The sequence below is a fragment of the Periophthalmus magnuspinnatus genome, chromosome 14 (genome assembly GCF_009829125.3).
Source record: "Periophthalmus magnuspinnatus isolate fPerMag1 chromosome 14, fPerMag1.2.pri, whole genome shotgun sequence".
Lineage (NCBI taxonomy): Eukaryota > Metazoa > Chordata > Actinopteri > Gobiiformes > Gobiidae > Periophthalmus > Periophthalmus magnuspinnatus.
This window is the reverse complement of record NC_047139.1, coordinates 23737104-23760936: the sequence shown is the minus strand read 5'-3', so window position 1 is coordinate 23760936 and position 23833 is coordinate 23737104. Positions and strand designations below refer to the sequence as shown.

General features: G+C 38.0%; 1 protein-coding gene across 1 annotated transcript in view; it reads right to left on the bottom strand.

Moving 5' to 3' along the window:
* atp2a3 (ATPase sarcoplasmic/endoplasmic reticulum Ca2+ transporting 3) overlaps nucleotides 1–23833 on the bottom strand; it is a 42167-nt gene that overhangs the window by 5968 nt on the left and 12366 nt on the right. The window contains exons 4-13 of the mRNA XM_033978134.2: nucleotides 21056–21160; nucleotides 19782–19920; nucleotides 11860–11940; nucleotides 11251–11336; nucleotides 9960–10424; nucleotides 3650–3738; nucleotides 3006–3108; nucleotides 1978–2109; nucleotides 399–515; nucleotides 92–310 (exon numbers count right to left, since the gene is read on the bottom strand). Coding sequence (XP_033834025.1) covers nucleotides 92–310; nucleotides 399–515; nucleotides 1978–2109; nucleotides 3006–3108; nucleotides 3650–3738; nucleotides 9960–10424; nucleotides 11251–11336; nucleotides 11860–11940; nucleotides 19782–19920; nucleotides 21056–21160 — 1536 coding nt within the window. The remainder of the gene's footprint in view (nucleotides 1–91; nucleotides 311–398; nucleotides 516–1977; nucleotides 2110–3005; nucleotides 3109–3649; nucleotides 3739–9959; nucleotides 10425–11250; nucleotides 11337–11859; nucleotides 11941–19781; nucleotides 19921–21055; nucleotides 21161–23833) is intronic.

Here is a 23833-nt window from a genome sequence, read left to right as displayed (position 1 = left end):
GAAATGTGCAATAAATTTATAACTGTAATAATGTAATAATTGTTATGATTGTACTCATTGATCATGCTCATGTGCATGACAGATACTGTACCTCATACTGAGCAAACTTGCTGGAATTCTCCAGGTCCATGTCTTCCTTTCGTGGCGGAGAGTCGTGAGTGGCGAGTGCGAGGCAGCGCAGAGTGTCACGGCCCGTACCCCAGTCTCTGATCTTAGACATGAGCTGTTCCTTCAGTGTGGGTGTGAGCGTGACCCGAGAGGACCCCACTCTGAGGTACTGGCATCGCTCTATCACACTCTCTGGAGCCCCCTGAGGACACAAGGGGAAACAACATTAAAATCATGTAATGAGTATGGGTTCCCTGAGAATGAATTGTGCCAGTAATATTCAGTCATACTTTGATAAACATCTTGCTTGGGGAGCCAGGTTTGACAGGGGTGCAGTACACAGACATGGACTTCCTGTCTCGGGAGAACTCCAAAGTGAACTCCTTCTTCATCAACTGTCTGATCACCTTATGGATGAGAATGGAGAGAGGTGGAAAAGTGGAAAAGAAAGAGAGACAGAGCTAAATAGCTTAGTTTGTGGGCAGCTGTCATCATGGCAACTGGTGGGTGACTGAGCACTGTGCAGAGCTCCTGACAACTGAAGGATGCCACTTGAGACAAAGCACTCATTCACTTTGTCTGGGACTGTGTTATATTTTACTAACAACAGTCCACATAGTGAATGCATATGATACAAGAATACCAATACTACATGGGAGGATAGTTGTAACTAGAAACATTTTTTATCATTGCACATATAGGAGTTACATACTTTGTTGTATCATTATGTAGTAAAGCTCTTCAACCACTAGATGTCCTTCTAGTGCCAAGACTATGTAGGATGACATTGACTCAGCCGCATCTTATCTCATCTCACTGTGATGTTAACCTGTGCTGTCAGAGGACGTCTCCGACTGATGTCCTGTTATCTGTCAATGTGATAAACATTTCCTCTCTATTTCAAAAAGAACGTTTTAAGTTGTAATAATTTGATGTTACTCCTAAAATTACAGAAATGACATCCATCTATTATATATGGTGATGTACTCTACTTATAGTTCTGCGTAGTCATTATCTAAATGTCTCTGCATAAAAACAAGCTCAAACATGATGCCCCCTCCTACTGTTTTGCAGCAGTTTTGTCTCCTATACAAATAATCCGTGGTTAACTCCCTGTAGTCAAACATCAGCTTCTATCAACAACCTTTAAATGCCAAACAGTCCTTGAGTGAGACAATGTGAACTCCTGACATGTTGATGTATTGTACGGCAAGGTGGAAAGCAGCCAAAGCACAATTTACATTTTAAATATACTCAACAAAAGATACAATAAGGTTAGGTCAACATGTTCACAAGGAGGAGCTCAGCATACAAATATAGCGTAGTAGGAAAGGAATCCAAGCAGCCCTATACTTATAATAACTGTAAAGATGTAATGCTTTAAACTACATACGACAAGTTAAACTACTCATCTCACTGAAACATAATGAACAGTTATATTGCTTTTTTATTAATTTAGTGAAGTTTCCCATTTTACTTCCTGGTTAGACATGGGCGGCCGATATGTAGAGGTAATTCCACAACTGTTACTTAGCAACCATAAAGTAAATAAGAGCCAAACTACAGTCTAAACGGCACAATATTGATGATTACATTAATAAAAATAAATGACAACACATTTATTTTGTTAAATCAATATTTAATCTGGTAGAAAAATGTCATCCTGGTGTGGAATTTCTGTGTTGATAGGTAGAGGTATTTCGTTTTAGCGCTCACTACTACTTCTACTAATACTTGTCCACTTTTTTTCATTACCCCCCACTAAACGGATATGAAAGTAAGATAAATATTAACCACAGACACTCTCCAAAGTAATAATTTGAAAAACATGAGAATCATATGCACTGTAAAGTAGAGAAAACTTCTTACAGAGTTGCAGACGCCAGCACGCTCCACTTTGCTGAGTCCTGATAGGTTGGTCTTAAACACATTCATTTTCTCCACTAGAGTCGTGAGTGCAGTCTCTGTGGCTTCACCAACCTTCTCGTAAACCCCTTTGGCCTGGAACACAACCACAATTACACACCGTTCAACCACTGATGTAAACATAGGGCCCAATGAGTGTCCTTAATATGACACCGGGGACAAAACACTCTTACTGCATGAATAACACATACGGTGACTGAGTATAATGGGTCTTATTCACATTGCATACAGGAGTAATCGTGTTACCAGCTGAATGAAATGGAATTATTAGTTTTAAATGCTTGTTATAAACTGTAAGAAATGACCTTAACATTAGGCTATTCATAGGAGATACAGAGCAGTTATGGAATGCAACAGTAATGCACAAAAGAGAGGTGAGAAAAATGTTAATATAAGCTGACTCCAGCAACATACAAAATGTGTTTTTCTTTATTTAGCCAAGGTCAAGGATTAAATGAGAAAAGAAAAGATTGAATTTACCATCACATATTAAGACCTGTGCTGTTCCTGTCTTTGAACATAGATGCTCTTTTGTCTGTTCATCACCCCCTACAAGTTAATCATGAAACAGTGATGCAATATATTTAAACCTTACAAATGTTTCTGAGGAGAGAGTTTTGAAAAGACAGAAATACTAAAACATACAAGTCCAATGATTGTGAGGACAGTTTTGAAAAGACAGAAATACAAAAACACACAAGTCTAAATAGTATTAGCATGGATGAGCAGTATTAGTCTGGGAGAAACATGAGCAAAGCCTTTTTCCTTAGTATGGTTACCATGATACCATGGTGATGACAAAGAGGTGAGAAAAGCAATTTGAAGCAGAGAAGAAGATCAGAGTAAAATTAACTCTGGCTGCAGGAGATAGCTAGGAGATGGCTTTTACAATGTGTAAAGTATGCAAGTCAGTAAGACGTGCTGTGCAAAGAATATATAAATATATAAATAAAGTGTGGGCAGGCAGTAACCTCATTGTAATCGAGTGAAGAGTCGTTGCACATGGAACACACTGTAGCCAGCTCCAGAAGCCCATCATAGTCTCCACACTGGACAGGCCTGTCTCCCTTCAGTCTACAACAAAACACGCACATTAGTGGGAACCGGAAAACCCTTCACTCTGAACTAGACGCCACCATAGCATCATCTGTATTCATCATAGGCAGCTGACATGCAGTGGCTTAGTTGCATATTTTATCACACATAGTAATACAGTAGTAACAGTGTGTGTAGCACAGAAAAATGCTTCTGAACTGTATGACGGCCATGAGGCTCATCCCAGAAGAGACTGCACCCACACAATAGCCCACACTCAGCTGTTATGAAGGACGCAGGTTTACTCAGACTCAGAGACACAACAGTGAGATCAACATAATGTACCAGACTCTATGGGAAAAGTTATAAGGGCATTTTACTTAGAGGAACAACTGCATTCTTACAGTGAGCAGGCAAGGCCACAAGTCAAATAACAGCACTTGGGTCTTGCAGTTATCTGTCGGTGGACACTATACTGTTAAGTGTAAAGATAAACTACTGAAAACTCATGATAAACTACTTCAGCAAGTGTCAAAAAAAAAAAAAAATTACATTTCAAAAGAGAAATGGTGCTACCTACATTTGTCCTTCAGGGGCATACGTAGATCCGGTTATGGTGAACTCATGAAGGGTACAGCTCGAGCTTTCCACTTTATCTGCGACAAACATCTGTAGAGAAAGATACATGAAAGAGGTGAGTATTTTTTCATTAGCATAACAATTATGAGTCACTTGGTTATGATTTTAATTTCTTCTGGTTAAGATAAATTGACTTTAATTGATGCAGAGTATTGTAAATACCCATAAATGAGCCTGTGAAATATTAAATAACCTATGCTTTTTATTGGGTAGTAACAATTACTGAGAAGATGCAGGAAAACCAGTTTGCAATCAGGCACAATGTCCCCTTGGAATCATGGGAAAACAATTGGCTGACAGACAGAAGATTCACTGTCATGGTGCATTACAAGTTCAAGAATAACACAAAGTGGGTAGAGATGATAGCCACATGGAAACAACAGCATGATACTATCCCAGACAGTTGCTTCTGTGTCATGGTGCAATGCAAGAGTGGCACAAAGTGTACCATCAGTATTTAGACAAATTCACCTATATAAGTCTATGCATGTTCCTTCTACAGCTATGTGCATTTACCAGAGTTAGAGTAAACAATTTAGCACTGTCCATGCAAAACTGTCTCATAGTCCAGAAGTAAACATGAAATCTTTTCAAATGAAGGCATTTCCACTTGACAGTTTGTGAGTTCTCTGGATCGCTAACCCCACTCTCAGCTTTTTGAGTTTCCAGACACGCGGGCATCATGGGAGTTTGTTCTGTTCACATCTAAAGCTTCATCAGTCACTCACGCTGCCATACACACTTCAGTAACCAGCAGCAAAACAATGCCCGAGTCAGGATCCCAGAGCTGTCCACAATCTGCTTTGTTGGCAAATCTCCTGTATCAAATTGCCTCAAGAAACACTCTGTAATATGTGACTAAAATGTCAAATATAAATGAATCAAGGAGGCTTTATACAAGCACTACATAATAAGCAATGTTTATCATCCACATGACCCCTATACCTGCAATACAATAATAAAACACAATACTGCAATACAACTGCAAACAAGGTCATTTATAGCACAGCTGTTGTTACATAGCTTTTGTTTTTAATCCAGTAATGATAAGAAGTTTCTGAAAGTAAATTTGCTACAAGATGATTAGATATTGAATGTTAATTGGCAGAATTGTTAATGCAATGCCCTGTAATGGGTCTGTGTACTGTGTATGTATTTTACCCTAATGTCAAACCAATAGAAATTTTAAGATGCTAAAAACGAAATACAGCGTTGAAAAGTAAGTGATCTTATCTAGAGTTATAAACATATTTACCAGTAGTGACCCAACACATACTTTTTGTCTCTGCCAATGATCTCTATGGACATTGGGCACATCTGGCCACTTTTTGGTGCTCTATCCCGAGCTCTATATGCAAATATTTCACAATAAAAGATACACAACACTGCTTTATAACAGTGGGTCGGGTGGCAGTCATCTTATAACTGCTCAAGCTAGAACTAACTCTAATGGTATTTGAGCAGGACAGCTCACCCTGTATGAATACAGTGTGTGGGTGAGTGATTGTTGTGGTCAGAGAAGCTACACTGGCAGCCATGTTTGCATCAGTCATTGCTTTGGCAGCTGCCTAGTAGAACTGTAAGCTTTTAGTTGATTAATCAGTTGATGGCATTGACCCAAAGGTTAGTCAACTAATTATTCTTCAGTATTAGTTAGTATTGTAAAGGGTTTATATGTGCAAGATCATAAAGAACAAGGCCTATTGTAATTTGTACACTCATAATTTACAAAATTTACAACAAGTATTTTTTTCTTGGCAGTGCACTCTGGTCAAATGTGGTTGAATCTTTGAGATTAGAGTTTTAAGAGTTTTTGCAAATGCCATGTCCCCTTTTAGTCAAATAATTGAGGCACAAAGCAGGTCTTTGAAGCGCCAAAATAGTGTTTTTATCATCGTCATAGTCACTGGATATTAATTTCATTTGCGCACTAGTCTTCTGTTTTTTTTCTCTCTGGTCAGATACTAAAAAGAGCACATACTTCTCACTGAGCAGGGTGTGAGGAACAGAGACTGGTCTGGTGGAGGTTTTTCTTTGACTGATCTGACTGTGCTTTGGTCTCCACGGAAACTAGACTTAGTGTGATCTGCGTGGCTCGACGGCCCTGGCACCAGTCTGTAGTCTTTTACTCACTTCCTCCATCATTTTACTGGTGTCATGAGTAACCATTTTAGAGTGTGTTTAAAAAAGACCAGGAGAGGGTTGCATCAAAACACAAAGGGGAGTCCCGGAATACAGCCATAATGGGGATATCCTCAAATCTGAATGAGACAAGGAAATGAGAGTACATTTAAAGACCAGGCTGACTGATTGACTTAAAAATACTACTATAACTGCTATCAATACCACTACTACAATACTAAGGCCTGCACACTTTTTGGTAAGAAGGAAAAAAAAACAAAAAAACTTTTTTCAGATTTTTCTGACAAGTGATTAGATTTGCCATATACGTTGTAAAAAAGGGTTCTGTGCAAAATGGCTCACTGCAAACAACTTAACAAGAAGACTGAAATATGAACTGATAATGTAAGAATCCTCTCAATCAGAACACGTTTGTAGAGGTCTAAACTACAGGGGCAACAGGACTTTGATAAAAAGGATGTTTTCTACTTCGCACAGGACCTCCTTTTATCTAAATAATTGCAGATTTTCTATACTACACTACAACTGCATCCATCACTGGTGCTACTACCCACTAACCCACAAATGGAAAAGCACAAGCTGACTTTTGCTATCAAGGCTTCAGCTAGAACGAGAAGTACAAATACCCAATTTTAAGTACTCAATTTTCTTACTTGAGTATTTTTTTGCTCCTGTATCTATACTTTTACTTGAGTAAAAGTAAAAGTATCACATGACTAAATCTACTTAAGAAAAAATATTAAATCACCGTTTAAAAATGTACTTAGAGTAAAAATTAAAACTATTTTGTGCAGATTTTGAGATCGAATGAAGCTTCAGATGAGGTGATTTTGATACTGATTTGAGCTGAATTTTGTTCAAGAGAAACGAATCAATTGCTATTCTCTAGCTGTTTATATTTGTATATTTTAGTTTGCTCGAACTACAAATGTGTTAAAAATAAACCCAAAAACACTTATACATGGTCAATAAATACAAGCATATACATATATATATATATATATATATATATATATATATATATAGAATCAAAATGAGAAGAGTGAAGTTGCATAATAATTAATAGCCCTCTGCAGGAAAAAAAAAAAACAAAAAAAAAACTCTAAACGGAACTGCAGCTTATCTGAGAGTATAGGACCCAGCTGCTTATCTCCCTGCAGAGCTGAATGCAGCGGGCAGACCACAAGAGGAGGACAGGGTCTATATTTACCCCTAGCCCAATGCCACACGCTGTGAGACCAGCCTTATGCCGATACAAGAGGGAACTCCCTGGCACTGAGGAATACTCGACGTCATTATAGAGAGAAAGCGAGAGAGAGAGTGGGAGGGGGAGAGAGGTGGAGGGAAGAGAGAGGGAGGGAGACGACAGGGAGAGAGAGTCAGAAGGGTGGGAGGGGGAAGGGGGCATAGGGAGCGCAAGAGGGAGAAAGAGGATAGGGGGGAATGAGCAATAGAGTGGGGCAGAGGGAGAGAGAGGGAGGGAAAGACAGAGTGAGAGGAGAGAAAGAGGCAGACCGCTGTATTTTCTGCGCAGGAAGTCCCATAGATCCACCTCCATTTTGAAACAGAAAGGCTACAGTTTGACACGTGCACTTATAGAGGAAAATAAAATAAAAACGAAATAGCAGCGTGTTGTGTTTCTGCAGTGGTTTACCAAAGGCAGTAAACTAAATGAACAGCCAAATTCATTTAGCCTGGTGCTACTTATAGTTACAGAAAAAGACAGCAGCTACACAGTAATAGAGTCGAAATGAGCTAGAACAGTGAAGCTATTGCACTTCTTCAATAACTGTCAAATATGAATCCTTTTACTGCCAAATAATAACAGTACAAATATCAGTACAAAAACTGTGATAATATTTGACACAATTCATTTTCCCTGTCTTTTCCCATTGCTCTGAGTCAGCACTATCCCAGACTGATACTGTGTAGAGCTCAAATCAAGAGAGCTACACATCAATCTGACATCTGCCAAGTCCCAAAAAGCAAAGCTATAAAAAGTATTACACATTTAAGGTAGCATTTGTACGAGTGTGTAAGTGTTTCAGACAAGTGTGAGTGCCTCAGGGGTAAACCATCAGTGGAGCCTTGTAGTGACAAAATCAGCTGTTCATCAAGGATCCAGTGGAAACGTATCCAAGGCACCCTGATTTTAAATAAGTGTTAAACTAATAAATGCTGTTTATACAAATCTTTTTTAAGTGTTTTAAATGTTGTCTGACCAGAGGTGAAAGAGCCTTTTCTGTGGCAGCGCCTTTCTCCCTGGCATTTAATACAAGCTAGACAGGATATCTTGGTGTTTTATTGTTCTTTGCCTATGTATTGCGTTATCTGTATATTTGTTTTTGTTGACTTTTATGTGAAGCACTTTGTGCAGCTGAAGTTTCACATTTTCAATATAAATACACTTGAATTGAAGACGTGTGAAAAAGTAGTTTGCGGATTGGAGCTTTTTACTTGTTGTACCATTTACTCTTAGAGCAGACCAATGCACTTCACTTTTCCATGTGAATAATTTTGTGTGTTTGTTTTAATAGAAAATAAATAGTTTTTACCTTGACATGTTTTGCTGAGCAACTGTCAAGTTCCTCATTAATGGAATAATTTCAGTAATTGTGGTTTTAATTATTTATAATTTAAATAATTTCTTCCCCTATAATTTTCCCCTATAATTGAGCAGATCTAGTGGTTTATATTTATTAAAAAAATGGCAGCAGTGTTGTTAAAATTAGAGAAAAAGCTAACAGTTGTATACAACACGTGTAGTATTTTGACATCAAAAAAAGGATTTGGGAACAAGAGCCTTTACCTGAATTAAACTTGTGCAAAACCAAAGACAAACAGGACCATTGGCATTTACTTTACGCTGCAAAACCGCCCACACACATCGTGCTGCAGAGAGGGAAGGGGTGCAACCGTGCGATAAGGAACACAGCAACTTTCTGCTATCTAAATTTAGTACTGATCTGGTGTTTTGAACCAGTAATGTTATAATGAGTCCAACACGTGTGATAATGTTTGATTAGGGTCATTTAGTAATCTCTAGTGATATAATGCTATGGGTGATTACATGCTAGCTTGTTCCACTCCTGCACAGCTATCTCTTATCTGCCACATGAACATAAACACAAGCACACACAGAGGTTTTCCATTCCTCCACACATGACTGCAATAACAAACCAGCACAGAGCAAAGCGTAAAAGATACATGAAGATTGGCACTAATAATGAACAGAAACCCTTTAGAGAATTCACCTCCATAACATATTCTGAGAGAAATCCCTCAAAGCATTTTTAGATGTGTCAGTCAAGTCTCAAGATGTGGAAATTACATGCTTAGCTACTCTTCTATAGTTAAAATATAGTTATAGACGTATAGTGTTTATGCTAGAAGGTGTTTTATCATCACAGCATCAGACTTATACCATTTAAAGATTATTTAAAGATGGACTACGTAACTTTCTGATGAAGGGTCTACTACCTGCTTGTCTCCACAGAGATGTTATTGCTTAAATACCTGTGTTGTGTTTCACAGTATGGCAATAAACCTAGTTTTCATGCATTTATACTTTTTGGGCCTTTTCATAGTTACTAATTTTCAATTTGATCATATCACAATGAGTATCCAAAGATATAGTCAATATCTAAGCAGTGAATGCTTTCAGCAGTAATCCTCTTCAAATGTAGCCAATATTGCACCAGACTAGAGGTAGGAGATAATAAGTTGATAAAATAGTTTATTTAAAATGACCTAAAATAGGGACAGAAGCTGGTGTACTTTGTTAAACAAGGGCAATATTTCTACACTTTTGTCACATTTTTATAAAGCTTTTCCACTTCCATCTTCAAGGCACTCAAAGCACTTTACAAGGGACCACTCACACATTCACATACACATTCATACACCGGTGTATGCAGAAACAGTTGATTAACACTCTACTGACTGAGCTACTGTCACTCCATATGGCTCAGTTCAGGTTTTGTACTAACTTATATATATATATATATATACACACACACACACATATATATATATACACACACACACATTAGTATATATAAGCAACATTTCTTATATTAAAAAAAAAAAGTTTAGCGCATGGTACTCACTCTGCACACAGACATCTGGTTGGTGGTGAGGGTGCCTGTCTTGTCTGAGCAGATCACGGAGGTGCAGCCCAAGGTCTCCACAGAGGGCAGAGAGCGGACGATGGCATTCTTCTTGGCCATGCGGCGAGTGCCTAGAGCCAGGCATGTGGTGATGACAGCGGGGAGGCCTTCTGGGATAGCTGCCACAGCCAATGCTACAGCGATCTTAAAGTAATATATAGCTCCTCTGACCCAGGACCCCCCATGGACAGGGTCTCCAAAATGCCCAATGTTGATGACCCACACGGCCACACAGATTAGGGAGATGACCTTAGATAGCTGCTGCCCAAACTCATCCAGTTTCTGCTGCAGAGGAGTCTTCTCCTGCTCTGTAGATGCCATCTGATTACGGATTTTACCAATCTCTGTGGAGACACCCGTGGCAACGACTACACCTATGGCACGGCCAGCAGCGATGTTAGTGCCCTAAGGGAAGAAAGAAGAAAAGAAAGTGAATTTAAAGAACTCTGTGTAGTGTAAGCTCTTACTGCTTTAAAAAGCATAATCATGATCACTAACCTACATATAAGGACACATGCAAGTTTTTCTCATTCTAAGCATCTGGGCAGGCCTCATGTGAAAGCTCAGAATCTCCAGAATTCACTCACTGAGCTACAGAAGCTGCACTCGTACTGATTAATGATTGGCTGCAAGTTCTGAGGTTTAGGTAGTGCTTTTAGGGTTTAATCTAATCGATTGGATAATCATCTTGACAACCAAAACACCAAATTATAACATAAACAACCTCTCCATCATGTCCAATGTTTTTGAATAAATCAGCATTAGAATTGTTACTTTATATCTGTAAAAATCTAACATAGATGTATTTTAAGCCACTACAAATTAGAATTATATCAGATAATGTTAAGTGTGTTTGAAGTATTGAGAAGATGAACAGATAAACGTTTATAGTTTGCTGGGACAAGTCTGATCTGATCCCAGGGCATCTCCATATAAACTTTAGGGAGTGGATCTGGATGGGGCAGATTAACTACCAGGGCACTGCGTACAACCATAAATAGCACAAACTATGTCAGAACATGTGCAGTGTGAAGAACCAAAAGGGATGGATTTTGACTGGAATAAGATATTTCAGTGTGAATGGATGCACCTTCATCCGTTTGCATGTAAAGATCGCTTCTCTTCTGTTACTCACTGGTACTTAAGTTGAACTAGAACCATGTCACCTGATTGTTTTTAACACTCTTTGTTTGATGAGCCATAGAAGTAGGACACAGAGAAGGATGCTTACAGAAAACAACATGTTCTTCTTGTCCTGATTCACAGCTCTTGGGTCGGGAACAGGGTCCGTGTGTTTGATGACTGACACGGACTCTCCTACAGAACAAAACCAAACATTGATATACACCAGGTGACACTTTATGCAAAAATATTATGTAAAATAGACTTATGAAGTTTTAACAATGTTTTAACAGTGTTCTCTTAGTTGTATTTTGATTCATGCATGTTTGAGTAATCCTGTACTGTCCTGAATTCGAGGCTGGAGTGCTCAGAAAATTGAAAAAAATCCATGCCCACACTGATGTTTTTAGTTGCCATTATTCAAAAAAAAAAAAAACAACTCTCAGATACAGGGTCATGCATTTTTCAACAATAAAAGCAAGTCTGTGAAAATCTGCTGCTTGCTACAGTGAAAAGCAACTACAAAGAGGTAGAAATTCTGCAGTTTTGAACAATAAGTTAATGGACATGTTTCTACTTTTAGGCCATTTTAGCAATAAACAATGTGTAAAATTATAATCTATGTATGTTATGAGTTACTAAATACCCCAAAAAGCGTAATATGTCTTTAAGAACGTCACCAAAACTAAGTACTTGTAAAAGACAGATAAAGTGATACCTGTGAGAATGGACTGGTCTACTCGTAGTGTAGTGGACTTTATAGACGTCACCCTGATGTCTGCAGGCACCTTGTCTCCAACTAAAGACAAAAAATATACTTTAGTTTAAATCATTTACACAAAGCAAAGGGGAAAACCAGAGCAAAAGCTTAATGTGAATCTGCAATATTTAGTGGAGTCAGAGATCCATGTTCACACAATAAATCCTTGAGTAAAGAAACAGCAGCTAGTTCAGCTTGGGCTCTGGCTGCAGGTAAACAACAGGCTCAGTACAACCTTGATGGAGTCACGTTCCTCTTTTAAAATTATTGATTATTTGAACCCGGCTGTTGTTTTCTCTTCAATCTTTGTGAGGACTGATGGACCATTTTCTCACACTTGTCAAACAAATGCAGAAAATTGATACAACTGCTTCTTTCATACAGGCTTCTTAATAAGCAAGCCAGCATATTAAACTCATCAGTTATAAGGAGCCCATGTCTCAAAGCAAAACACTTATTGCGTCTTCTCTACAGAGACTACTCAGCAAATCCTGACTGATCCCAATATAATAAAATGTGTTATATAATTTGAAGGAGTGGATCAAAACAAGAAACATAAAAAATAAACAAAAATATAATTAAAAACTCCAATGACTATAATTTTAATATATGATCATCAAGGACAAAGCTGCTGGAATGTTCTGTAGTGTCAACAAATTGTACACATTAAAATCTCAAATTGTTATTACATCAACTTTTCCACAAGATAATACCATGGATTAAGCTACGGATTTGGACAACCACAACTCACTGCGCGAATTTCCTGAATAGCTTTAGAATGATCTTGAGCTGTATCAGAACAAGTATAAGACACATAGACTAGTGTACACCCATGGACCACTATGGAACCTACTGGATGACTCAGGGACTACACAGATATAAGGCCACATAGTAATATAAAAGAAAGTATTTATTAACATCATGGTATCTGTATTGAGCATTAAGTCAGTTCCTTAGTATAAAAATTGAGTTTGAACTTTTAGTATTGTGACAACACTAGCAGATATATATGAAAAGTATAATGCAATTGCTGCTACCTTGAATAATGGACGGTTTATGTAACCACATTCATACCAATGGAAAATCTTCAGTGGAAATACGAGTTACTTTATTGGATGACTGGCATAAGGAAACACAGCGGTTAGTCGGAGTAATAATCTTCTCATTAATGCCAACTCAGAGTCCTGGTCTGTCAACACCTTCATTGCTAACTGCAACAAAAACAAGCATTTACTAGACTGTTTCACCACTAGTAACAGGACATCAAGTAGTACTTCTCCATTTCCTCACTCAGCTTTCAAGAACAGGACTTTTTCTCAAATGTAAAAACATAACGATCATAACGGTCTCACACTGATAACTTTGAGGCTCTCTCCATCAACTCCTCTGGCTCAGCGGTCTAGAATAATGTTAAAGATTTTGTACTGATAAGAGCAGACAGAACATTGTGGAAGTTCAAAAAGGTAACATCCACATCCATAATGAGTAATACTACTTACAATTGTACTGTTGTTGTGTCCTTAGGCAAGACACATCACCCACATTGCCTAGTATGAAAGTGGTGTGTGCGCGAATGATAGGTGGTGGTTGGAGGGGCCGATGGCGCAGATTGGCAGCCTAGCAGTCTGCCCCAGGGCAGCTGTGGCTACAATAGTAGCTTACCATCACCAATTGTGGAAATGAATGAATAATGACTATAGTGTAGTGCTTTGAGAGGCTTTGACAAGTCTGTAAAGGGCATTACAAGTGTAAGCCATTATTATTATTATTATTATTATTACTCCAATGCATTAGAAACATATCAGGCAAAGTCTTCATATTTTTGGTAAATATGAATAAAAGCTCAGGACACTTCAAAGTACGTTTATTTATGTGTGGTTTTCAGATTGTTGAGTGTGACGATGTCATACTCCCAGATAGGGGGCAAGCATAGAGTGTAATAGAAGTGGACAAAGTGACAGCAATACTGTCAATCAAACCTGTTGCTAGCGCTAGCGGGAGTGACCTCAGGGAAGGAAGGCACCTGATTTGTGTGTTATTTATGTTCATATCTTGATTTGGGGACAAAATAGCCCAATAAAAACATAGCATGTAGCACAGATTAATACAAACATTTTAAAACCAAAATAACAAGCCTCACAACAGCAGTTACAGAGAGAGGGGCAACAGTAGAACAGAAAGTAAATTGGAGCCAGTTGATGGAGCCAGAAGTGCGTTCATAATCACTTCTTATCTGGAATGCCGTGGCTAGCATGTTAACTATGTCCATTTATAAATACAGTGTATGGGGGTCAGAGACAGTTTTTGCTATTGATTACATTGTACTTTGCTGTGAAATATCTAATCTATTCACACATTTTGAACCTGATCATTTCCATTATTGACTAAACCCAAGAACTCACTGTATTACAACAAAAATTTGAATTTCAGCAATATGAATTTTAACAAAAATAAAACTGTATTAAATATAAATGGCCTATAGAATGTTGTGTTGATGTCACATGAAAACCAGCAATAGCATGTTTAGTTTGTTAAGTCTGTTTAAATAAAGTTTGCCGATTTAAAAATAAGAAAGTAAACATCCAAATCTTCCTTTAACACCACTAAAGAAAAGGTATCTAGTTTCTTACATCTCTGGCGAGGCACCAGGTGTGGAGGAGCAGCAGTGTTTTTTTTTAGGAAATGGCTCAGGGCTAAAGGATGGTCCAAGGCCACAGAAGGCATTTTCAAACACCTACTATCAGAAAGATGCTATACACTTCTACTGATGCTCACTTTCCTCTGCTTAAAGGAATCTATTTATGAGACACTGAGTGAACATTACCATTTAGATTAGATGAAAAGGAACTAAAACTAGTACAATTATTATTGCACATGTTTTGAATAGGCCTAACACATTTTGAAGCACGATATATATTGTTTCAGAGATATACTGCAATAAAAGACAATATTGAGAGCTTCATGCCTGGGACACAATAACCGTAAAGCAGGATAATAACAGAACAAATGTTTAAAAAGACAGTGTCACTAAAAGACATGAGCAACAACAAATAAATGAAGAATGAAACAAGATTTAGCCATAGAAGTTACCTTTTCAAGCCTACAGCTCAAATCTGATTGTATAAAAAACAAAAATAACAAAAATCTCCCCATCTCAAAGAAGACAAGCAGGTGATGCCACCAGTTTAGTTACAGCTCACATCTGCAGAAAGGCAACCACATTCACAATAAGAATGCTTATTTTTTAAGGCGTTTTAGCAAATAGAATACACACAAGACAGATAAATATAATGCCACACTATGAAACATTCCAAGCAAAGTAGTAACATGTCCAAGGAGACCAGCATGTGGCGGATCCTTAACTAGAAAGGTTACATAATGCTTCTTTAATAAACGTTAGACATGATTCAAAAGCTTGCATAATATACTATGCAGCAGACTGTGAATGGGATCGTAGAAGCTTTGCAAGTGAAAACATGACTATTGCAGTAGTCACCTCATTTTTTTAAAAAAAGCTTAGGAAAGTTCCAGTGTAGGCGCAAAACTCATCTATTTCATAATGAAAGCTGGCACTGGCTACTTTTTGTACCTACACGAAAGCCTGGAAACTTAAGCAAATATATTTATCTTCTTTTTCTCACCCAAAAAGGTACTTGTGGTTAACAGTGTCCTTTTCCAATCCCCCTCCCCAAAGTAGTTTCCCATGGAATGACCAGGAGGCTAATCTACAGCATAGGAAATCAGCAGAGGGAAAGAAAATATTTATAGAATCAAATTTGTTTTCATTGCTACTAGATCCAAGTTGTGGCGACGTGTGGCTTTGCTAACCCTGACACATTTATATTATAAGAGAGATGAACCCAACCTACATATAGCTATTTATCACTGTTTAAAACCTGCTTAGCAACAAGATGATGACAGACTGCCAAAGGATGAAATGAGTTTGCTTTTGCGTAACAGTGCAGTGACATAACTTTGTAAAAAATATTCTTTTGATCAGATTTAACCAAGGACAAACAGACAGCATGTTTTCCATAGCCATGTACAATTCTGTTCATAAAAAGTCATTTCAGTTTCATCTAGTGTCCTTGGTCAGGTGTGAAAATACCTTTAAATAAAAGCTGAAAAATAATGAAACAAACTGCAGAAGAAAAGCTTAAGTAGACAATTGACTTCTGTCGAAATCATTAAGAACCGTTGCCACAGCAATTAAATAGCAAAATATATCTTTTGAATGGTGAAAAGTCCTCAAAATGTCACCCATGACAGCAAGAGAAAACTCAGCTGAATCCCACAATTCTGCTAGTCTGCCCTAACACAAAACATTACAACTATGGGCAGATATTGAATGCTTTAAAGATATGCAAAATTATTTATTTGTTTATTGTTTATATTGAAAAATGCTGAAAAAAGAGCTGATTATAAATGGAAAAAAAAACACAACACATTCAAATACAAGTATAAGGTGATACTTTGGAAATTTAAGACATATTAGATGTTTTAACACACTTCTGTTGGACTGACATAATTAACAGAATATTGTCATCAAGATACTTAAAAATATAGAGGTACGAACTTGTCACTATTGCCCATGCACTCCTACGACATAAAAAAACATTAAAATGAGCTGCTAGATTCCCTTTAGTTGGATAGAAAAGTGAATGGGTTTAGTTTGCACAATAGGCTCCGTGTCTCAAAGCTAACCATCACTTTTATTAAAAATCAGAAAACATAACATAAACAACCTATTAAAGGTCTATCAAAATAAAGACTATACAATTATTTTTATATGTAGCATACTTCAGTTTGTGGCATTGTTTTAATATTTACTATGCTTCAAAAGTAGCATTAGCATTAGCATTGAGACACAAACATGTCTCTTTCCAAGTGTCTTCCGGTGAAGTATTCATTTTATTTGTGTAATTTTTAACATGCTGTCAGTGACATCCATCCACAGCTCTCTGTCCACTGCCTTATCTTTAAATATTTATAAATTTTAGCATGACTCAGCATCACTATTTCCTGTTCAATTGTATCTCTATGAGGTTTTTGCTAACAGTGAGTTGAGACACTATTGCACACACAACATATTAGCAAAGTCCCTGCTCAATATTTTCTAGTAGCTGTTTTATCTTTTTTCATTGTTACGTTGAGGCCATTGAGCTCCAGTCATATCAAAACTAGTGTCTCCATTGACAAGCAGCAGATGGTTCATTTTACCGCTCCCACACTGGCATCAGAGGTGTCATTAAACGCAGAGCCCCTGTGAACTACACAGTCACACATGAGCCAATGTCATTGCAGGGTTGTCATGGCGACGCTGGTGGTGTTGACAGTGACAGTGCTGGTGCATGATGGGAAAGAGGGACAGAGGTGTGGGAGGAGGACCCTGCACTGCGAGTATGTATGTATTTGAGATTAGAGTAAGTGGTACAGGTGTCACATAGTAGATTTGTATCAGGGTAATAATTTCTTCCTGATTTGAAGGATTTTTGTGAGCACTGTGAAGCAAATCCGTTTCTGACTCAAACTGGGGAATCAAAGTTCCACAGATGCTTTTGGGCAAGCGCACAAATGTTGATCACTTCCAACGACAACACACAGACAGACAAATTACTAATATGCTATCAATTTCTTGTACTCTTTCAATCTGGACTGAACCAGTACTATACCAGTACTATACCAGGACTGAACCAGGACTGAACCAGGACTGAACCAGGACTGAACCAGGACTGAACCAGGACTGAACCAGGACTGAACCAGGACTGAACCAGGACTGAACCAAGGCTGATCCAGGATAAACCAAGGATAATCAAGGGATAAACCAGGAAGAAACCAGGACTAAACCAGAAACAAACCAGGACTAAACCGGGACTGAACCGGGATTGAACTGGGACTGAACCGGGACTGAACTAGGACTAAAATGGGACTGAAGACAACACCAGTCAAGTTGACAGTGGAGCAATCTTTTGTGCGTCCTATGTACCCATTCATGCATTAACTGCACACACAGATGTTGGGAACTGGAATGACAACAGGAGCTATATTTAGTGCAGGCTGCCCACACGCGGGCGAATACAGCAGGGGAATTATATGTGTGTGTGTGTGGAGCTGACAAACATCCAGGAGTGTCCAGGTGGCGAGACTGAGAGCATGGAAAGCACTGGGAAAAAGGAAAATTAAACTGGGCCCAAAATACAGGGGGACCACAACCACTTACACAGGCACAAATCAGACCCAAGTGGACAGCAGGTTTGGCACGTAGGTTCGTCCACAGGATTGCTTCTTATGTAATGTAGAGTACTGGTCATAAAAAAGGTATAGCCATATTTAAGGGCACACTTTAATGAACAAAAAGAACTGACCTCCTCCAATGGCCCCGAGATGGAAATTTGAGTATATTCGTGTTGTGAAGAAAATATTACCATATGTCTTTGTGTAAATGCACAGACCCAGACTGGACAATAACATGCGAGAAGGCTCTGTCCCAACCTCCAGGAAAGCCTTTGTTGTCTTATCTGTCCTCAGGTTAAAAGTTCATTATCTCACGGATGTGAAACAAAAGTCACTGCTTTGAAATGTATGTAGCTTTGTCATTCTTTTATAAATACTCAGGCCTGGGCCCTGTCCAGTCCATATCTGCTGTAACAAAGAATAAACCTTTTTTTTGTATTTCATAACTCACCAGGCTTTGCAAATGGATTATTACTCATTGTATCTTTCTGCAACAGCCCCATCTCGCAATGTTTAAAAGATTTTCAAGTACAGAGGTAAATGTATCTCTACTGTGCCACAAACCATCTGACAAAAGTATCACTAGTGTGGTTTTGTAGAAATACACATGATGTTATACAGTAATTTGAATTAAAAATATATATATTCTCTTTGGGCCAGTGTGACTTTTCATAAAAATGTACATATTATATTTTGTTAAACGAGACTGCAAAATTACATGGTTTTCAACCATGTAATGAGGCTTGAACCAATTTTTAACTCATTCAGTGCTGTATTTTGAGTGATTCATGATTGAGTGATTAAAAGTAGTTTTAGACAAATATTGCAATTTATACTAAAAGTAAAATAATGATCTAGTGTGTCATAGGAGAAGCATAATATGTCTTCTATAAAAAAGGTGCACTATGGAACATTTCTGGTGGAGGATCACAAAACGTTAATGGCCGTCTTGGAAAGCTTTCACAGGGTATTAGACTGAGACTAGCCATATCATAAAGACCACAGAGACCACAGAGACCACAGAGACCACAGAGACCACAGAGACCACAGAGACCACAGAGACCACAGAGACCACAGAGACCAACATGTGATGCCACCAAGTCAAGTTACTGGTCAGATATAGAGGTGATGATCTGCAGTTTTGAAGGTATTTTAGAGAAATAAAAACACATAATTGAATAAATACATTACACAGTACATTTAATGTCATACTATTGAGCCCTCTCTTTTCCCTGGCATTTAATATAAGCTAGACAGGATATCTTGTTTTTTTATAGTTCTTTTCATATGCATTGTGTTATCTGTATATATGTTTTTTGTTCATTTTTATGTGAAGCACTTTGGGCAACTGAAGGTGTTTTTAAATGTGATATATAAATAAAAATGTATTGAAATGAATTCAATTACAGGCAAAGCTAAAAACATCTCCCTTGAATCAGACCTCCCACTAGAAAAGTTACATAGTCCACCTTTAAATAATTCAATAACCCCCCAATTGCCCAGGACTGTTTTACACATATCCCTGCAGCCTCATGAATGCCTGAGTGTGCGTGCGTGTTGACACATGGTAAGGAAACAGCAGTGGGACAACATCTGGAGCAGGTCCAAGAATAAATGAGTGGTTTTGAGTGACAGGGACCGCTCACCTGCTACCTCCACGATGTCTCCTGGGACAATGTCTTTGGCTTTGATCCTCTGGACAGCTTTGCGGTTCATGCGGTACACTTTTCCCATCTCCGGTTCATACTCCTTAAGAGCCTCAATGGCATTTTCAGCGTTACGCTCCTGTGCAGAGAAAGTGCAGCAGAAAAGTTTGAGAGAGTAGCAAGGACAGTCTACACAGGTGTGACAATAAGCCGTTATGTGAAAGCTAATCACAAAATATGCAGAGTCACAGCAATATAATCAGACATGGTGCAGTTTATAAAGAAAGGTTTTGATGTGCTCTAGTCACCATTAACAGACGATTATGACATGCAATAATATCTGAGGTTAATAAGGCACTGTATTATTGAGGCACCATGTTATTAAATTTATCATTAGAAAATGATTTGCAGCCCCATTTCTTCTTAGAGGACCTTTTCCTAAGCTCAATACTTCAATTTAAGATAAATGAGAATACAGTCATTAGGGATGTCTGTAAAATAACCACACTTTTAAGTGTTGGTGTGACAGAATCAAAAAAGCATCAGGTGAATCCCTTAAAGGGGCACTATGTACGTTTTTGGGGGAAGGGCTAAAGATCTTCTGTTCTCCATGGAGACTGATTTGCTTGGAATGCCCCACAAAATGGCATAAAACTTAGCAATCTCCATGGAGACAAGCAGGTGACCCCATCAAAACCTCCACCAGAAAACTTGATAGAGCACCTTTAATTTTATGTGTATGGCGGTAATTCTTTAAAAAGGAAGGTCTTTGCCGTTAATGCCATGTGGACTTGGGTATATTTTTATGGGATCACAATGAAGTCATTGAAGATATTGGGTTAATTTTTTACAATATTGTACTACACATTTCGGACCAGCTATTCTGCTTCTCAACATAGCTCGTATTGTGAATTCACAACGGACAACCTAACCTATAACATAATTCTTCACATATAAGACCACAATAAGCCACAAATGCATTTTTGCTTCTAGCATCATCACTCTGCATAGCATCCATATTCATATGTATGTGCATGTTTCAAACTTTATCTGTCACAAGACACATACAAATATGGCACTTCATACTTCAGCATATGTAAATTATCACTTAAAGCCTTTTGTTGCAAAGTCATTTAACAGCTGGTGAGCAGAAGAAGTGAGAGTGCTACTTTACAGTCTTCTCAGACAATGTTCAACTTTATTTCAGATAGAATAATTGGTGTGTATGTAGTATGTACTTAACACGTCAGCACAACAGGAGCAGTGAATCTCACCTGCCAGACCCCGATAACAGCGTTGGCAATGAGGATAAGGAGAATTACAATGGGCTCAACAAAGGCAGTGGTTGTCTCCTCGCCTTCTTCAAACAGAGCCAACACCTACAAGAGAAAACACATGGACTTAGCAAACACATAAAAACTGACACTCTAATGTGCAAAAGTGTGACGCGCCAATAGAAGGGCTGCGTAAAAGCATAAGTTATATTGTATTTGGGTATTTCAGTCAATAGAAATAGCATCGGCATGAATCAATTACTTAGATTACATTTACCTAGACCTTAATTAGCTTTAAAAAGGCATGAAAAAGGCTTATATCATAATGAACAAATTGTTTATCAAGAATGATTCAGGCTTAGTTACTACTTAATACCCTAAACCCTTTACTGTGACAGGCCTACTAACCCTAACTCTTTAACGACAGGTTTCAAAAAAAGATCTCTCTCCACTATCACTATGATGACTAAACACATGATGTAAACCTAGTAATATTTTGAAAACAACGCTAATGTAATATGTCCCCTGAAGCAACACAACAGAAGATGGCTTTCACACAGGAAATATAATAAGAGAAATTAATATGTACAAGCAGTTCTGTTTATAAATAGCCCATTGATGGTCTATTGAAAATGAGCGCTGAATACACATTGCATTTGTTAAAACATTGGACAGGTTGATGCAAGGAAATCTGAACCGTGGTTGCACTCAAGACCTGTAATAATTCCAAAACACGTTCATTCACAAAAGGTTAGACATATTCTTATAAGGGGACAGGAATATTGTTGTTCAGTTAAAGACATGCTCGGCTGGTTGATTAGTTAGTTGGCATGAAACTGGCAAAAGTTTTTCAAAACCATTCAGTATCTCATTGATCTGACCCAAACTATACTCACGAGACTATAACCGCATATGAGTTCATGCAAAAACTATCTATACAGTAATGTACTAGGAAAAAGAGAAGATGTAAACAGGCAGATTAATCTCCTGATTCACTCCCAAATCTTCAGCCAACTCACTACATACCTTCTGTTTCTGCTGTTGTCCAACTAAATCCTCGTAGTAATAATAATCTAAATAAAATAATTTGTCAACTAATGCAAATTTTGGTCAACTGAGACGCCACTAGGGATGAGACAAACAATAATATCGTTTATCGTGATAAAATGGCCGACGATAATTGCTCGTGGGACATTTTATATAATCGTGATATCTGCCAACAGAAATAATCACAATTACATCAAGAGAATGTGCAGAACAAACCTACTTATTCATGATGGTCTCTTCTACATCATTATTGTTCTCACATATAACAAAGTACAGCATTGTAGCACTTGTTTATATATGGAAAATATTCATGATATTAAAATTGTAATTATTCATATTAAACATTTTTAAACTGTCAGTAACTTTAATCATCATCGTGATATAATCATTAATCACAATTATTTTGGACATAACCGTGACACCAAATTTCAATATTGTCCCATGCGTAGACACCACTAACGCTGATTAAACGACTAAAGCCCGACGACCCTATTGGCTCAGGTGCATTTGAGAGATTTAATTTTCATTTTATTTGTTTATTTTTTTCAGTTCAATCCCTCTTTCTTGCTACAAAGTGTCTTTCAGGTTTTTTTTTGCCCACCTGTGTTTACTGTAAATGTAGCAGATCAGACCATTTTAAGGAAATGTTAAAACTTTATTTCACTTTAAAGCTAGTCACAAGTAATAATATTTCAACCTTGAGAAGGCCCAATCTCGTCTGATCCGGGAAGCTGGTTAGCACTGGGATGGGAGACCGTTGGAAACACCAGGTGTCGTAGTGCAGCAGCAGTATCTTAGTGGTTAGAGTGTTCGTTCAGAAGTCAACAGCTCGAAAAAAGTCTCACATTTGTAACAGTCGACTCTTGGTCAAGAAATTTTACCACCCATGCCTACATTACCTGTACACAGGTCAAGGAGAGTTTGTTTATGAAAGTCAATGCAGAACAATAGATGAAGGTTACCCTATGGCTACAATCTTACATGAATTATCCCAACTATAAAACAATAATATGGAGATACATGAAATCTCAGAACTCAGTGTCATGTCAGTCAATGGACAAAAAACAATATGGAGAATAATAGACTATCTACTTCATAACAGCAACTTTTCTAACATAAAATCAATAATAGCCTAGATACTTTAAATTCAGCAAAGTACAGCCTTATGTCCCAATTTTTCAAAAGACTAGGGATGTTGTTATTGATTTGCAGCAGAAAAAAGTCACACTGCAATACCAAATGATTCTCGGGGGACAGTGAAATTTGAAGGTAAGAGGCAGAGGTCTATGATCAGATGATGAGGGGCGATTTCAGAGAGGACTATTGAGTGGCTCGGTACGTCACGCCACAGAGAGCAGGTCGATAGCTCATCATCGCCATCATTTGAGGAGGTAAATCTCGCCCCGAACTGAGGAGAGAGGGGGGCAACAATGGCTTTCCCCATAGAGGTGACACTAGAGACAATCAGCACATAATCACATGGGCTTTGAAAACTGCTTCAGCACACAAGAGAGCGGGTAAGAGGGTGTCCCAAATCAATATGAGACTGGGACATTTAAACTTAATGTATACAGAAAGTTTAATGATTATATTATTGATTTGCAGGTTAATAATAATTGTTCCAACTAAGTATACGTTCATTATCAAATTAGCCTATGATTATTTCAAATCTACTTGTCTCCATGGAGATCTAATTGCTTTGACTGGGATGTTCCACAGTATGGCCCCAAA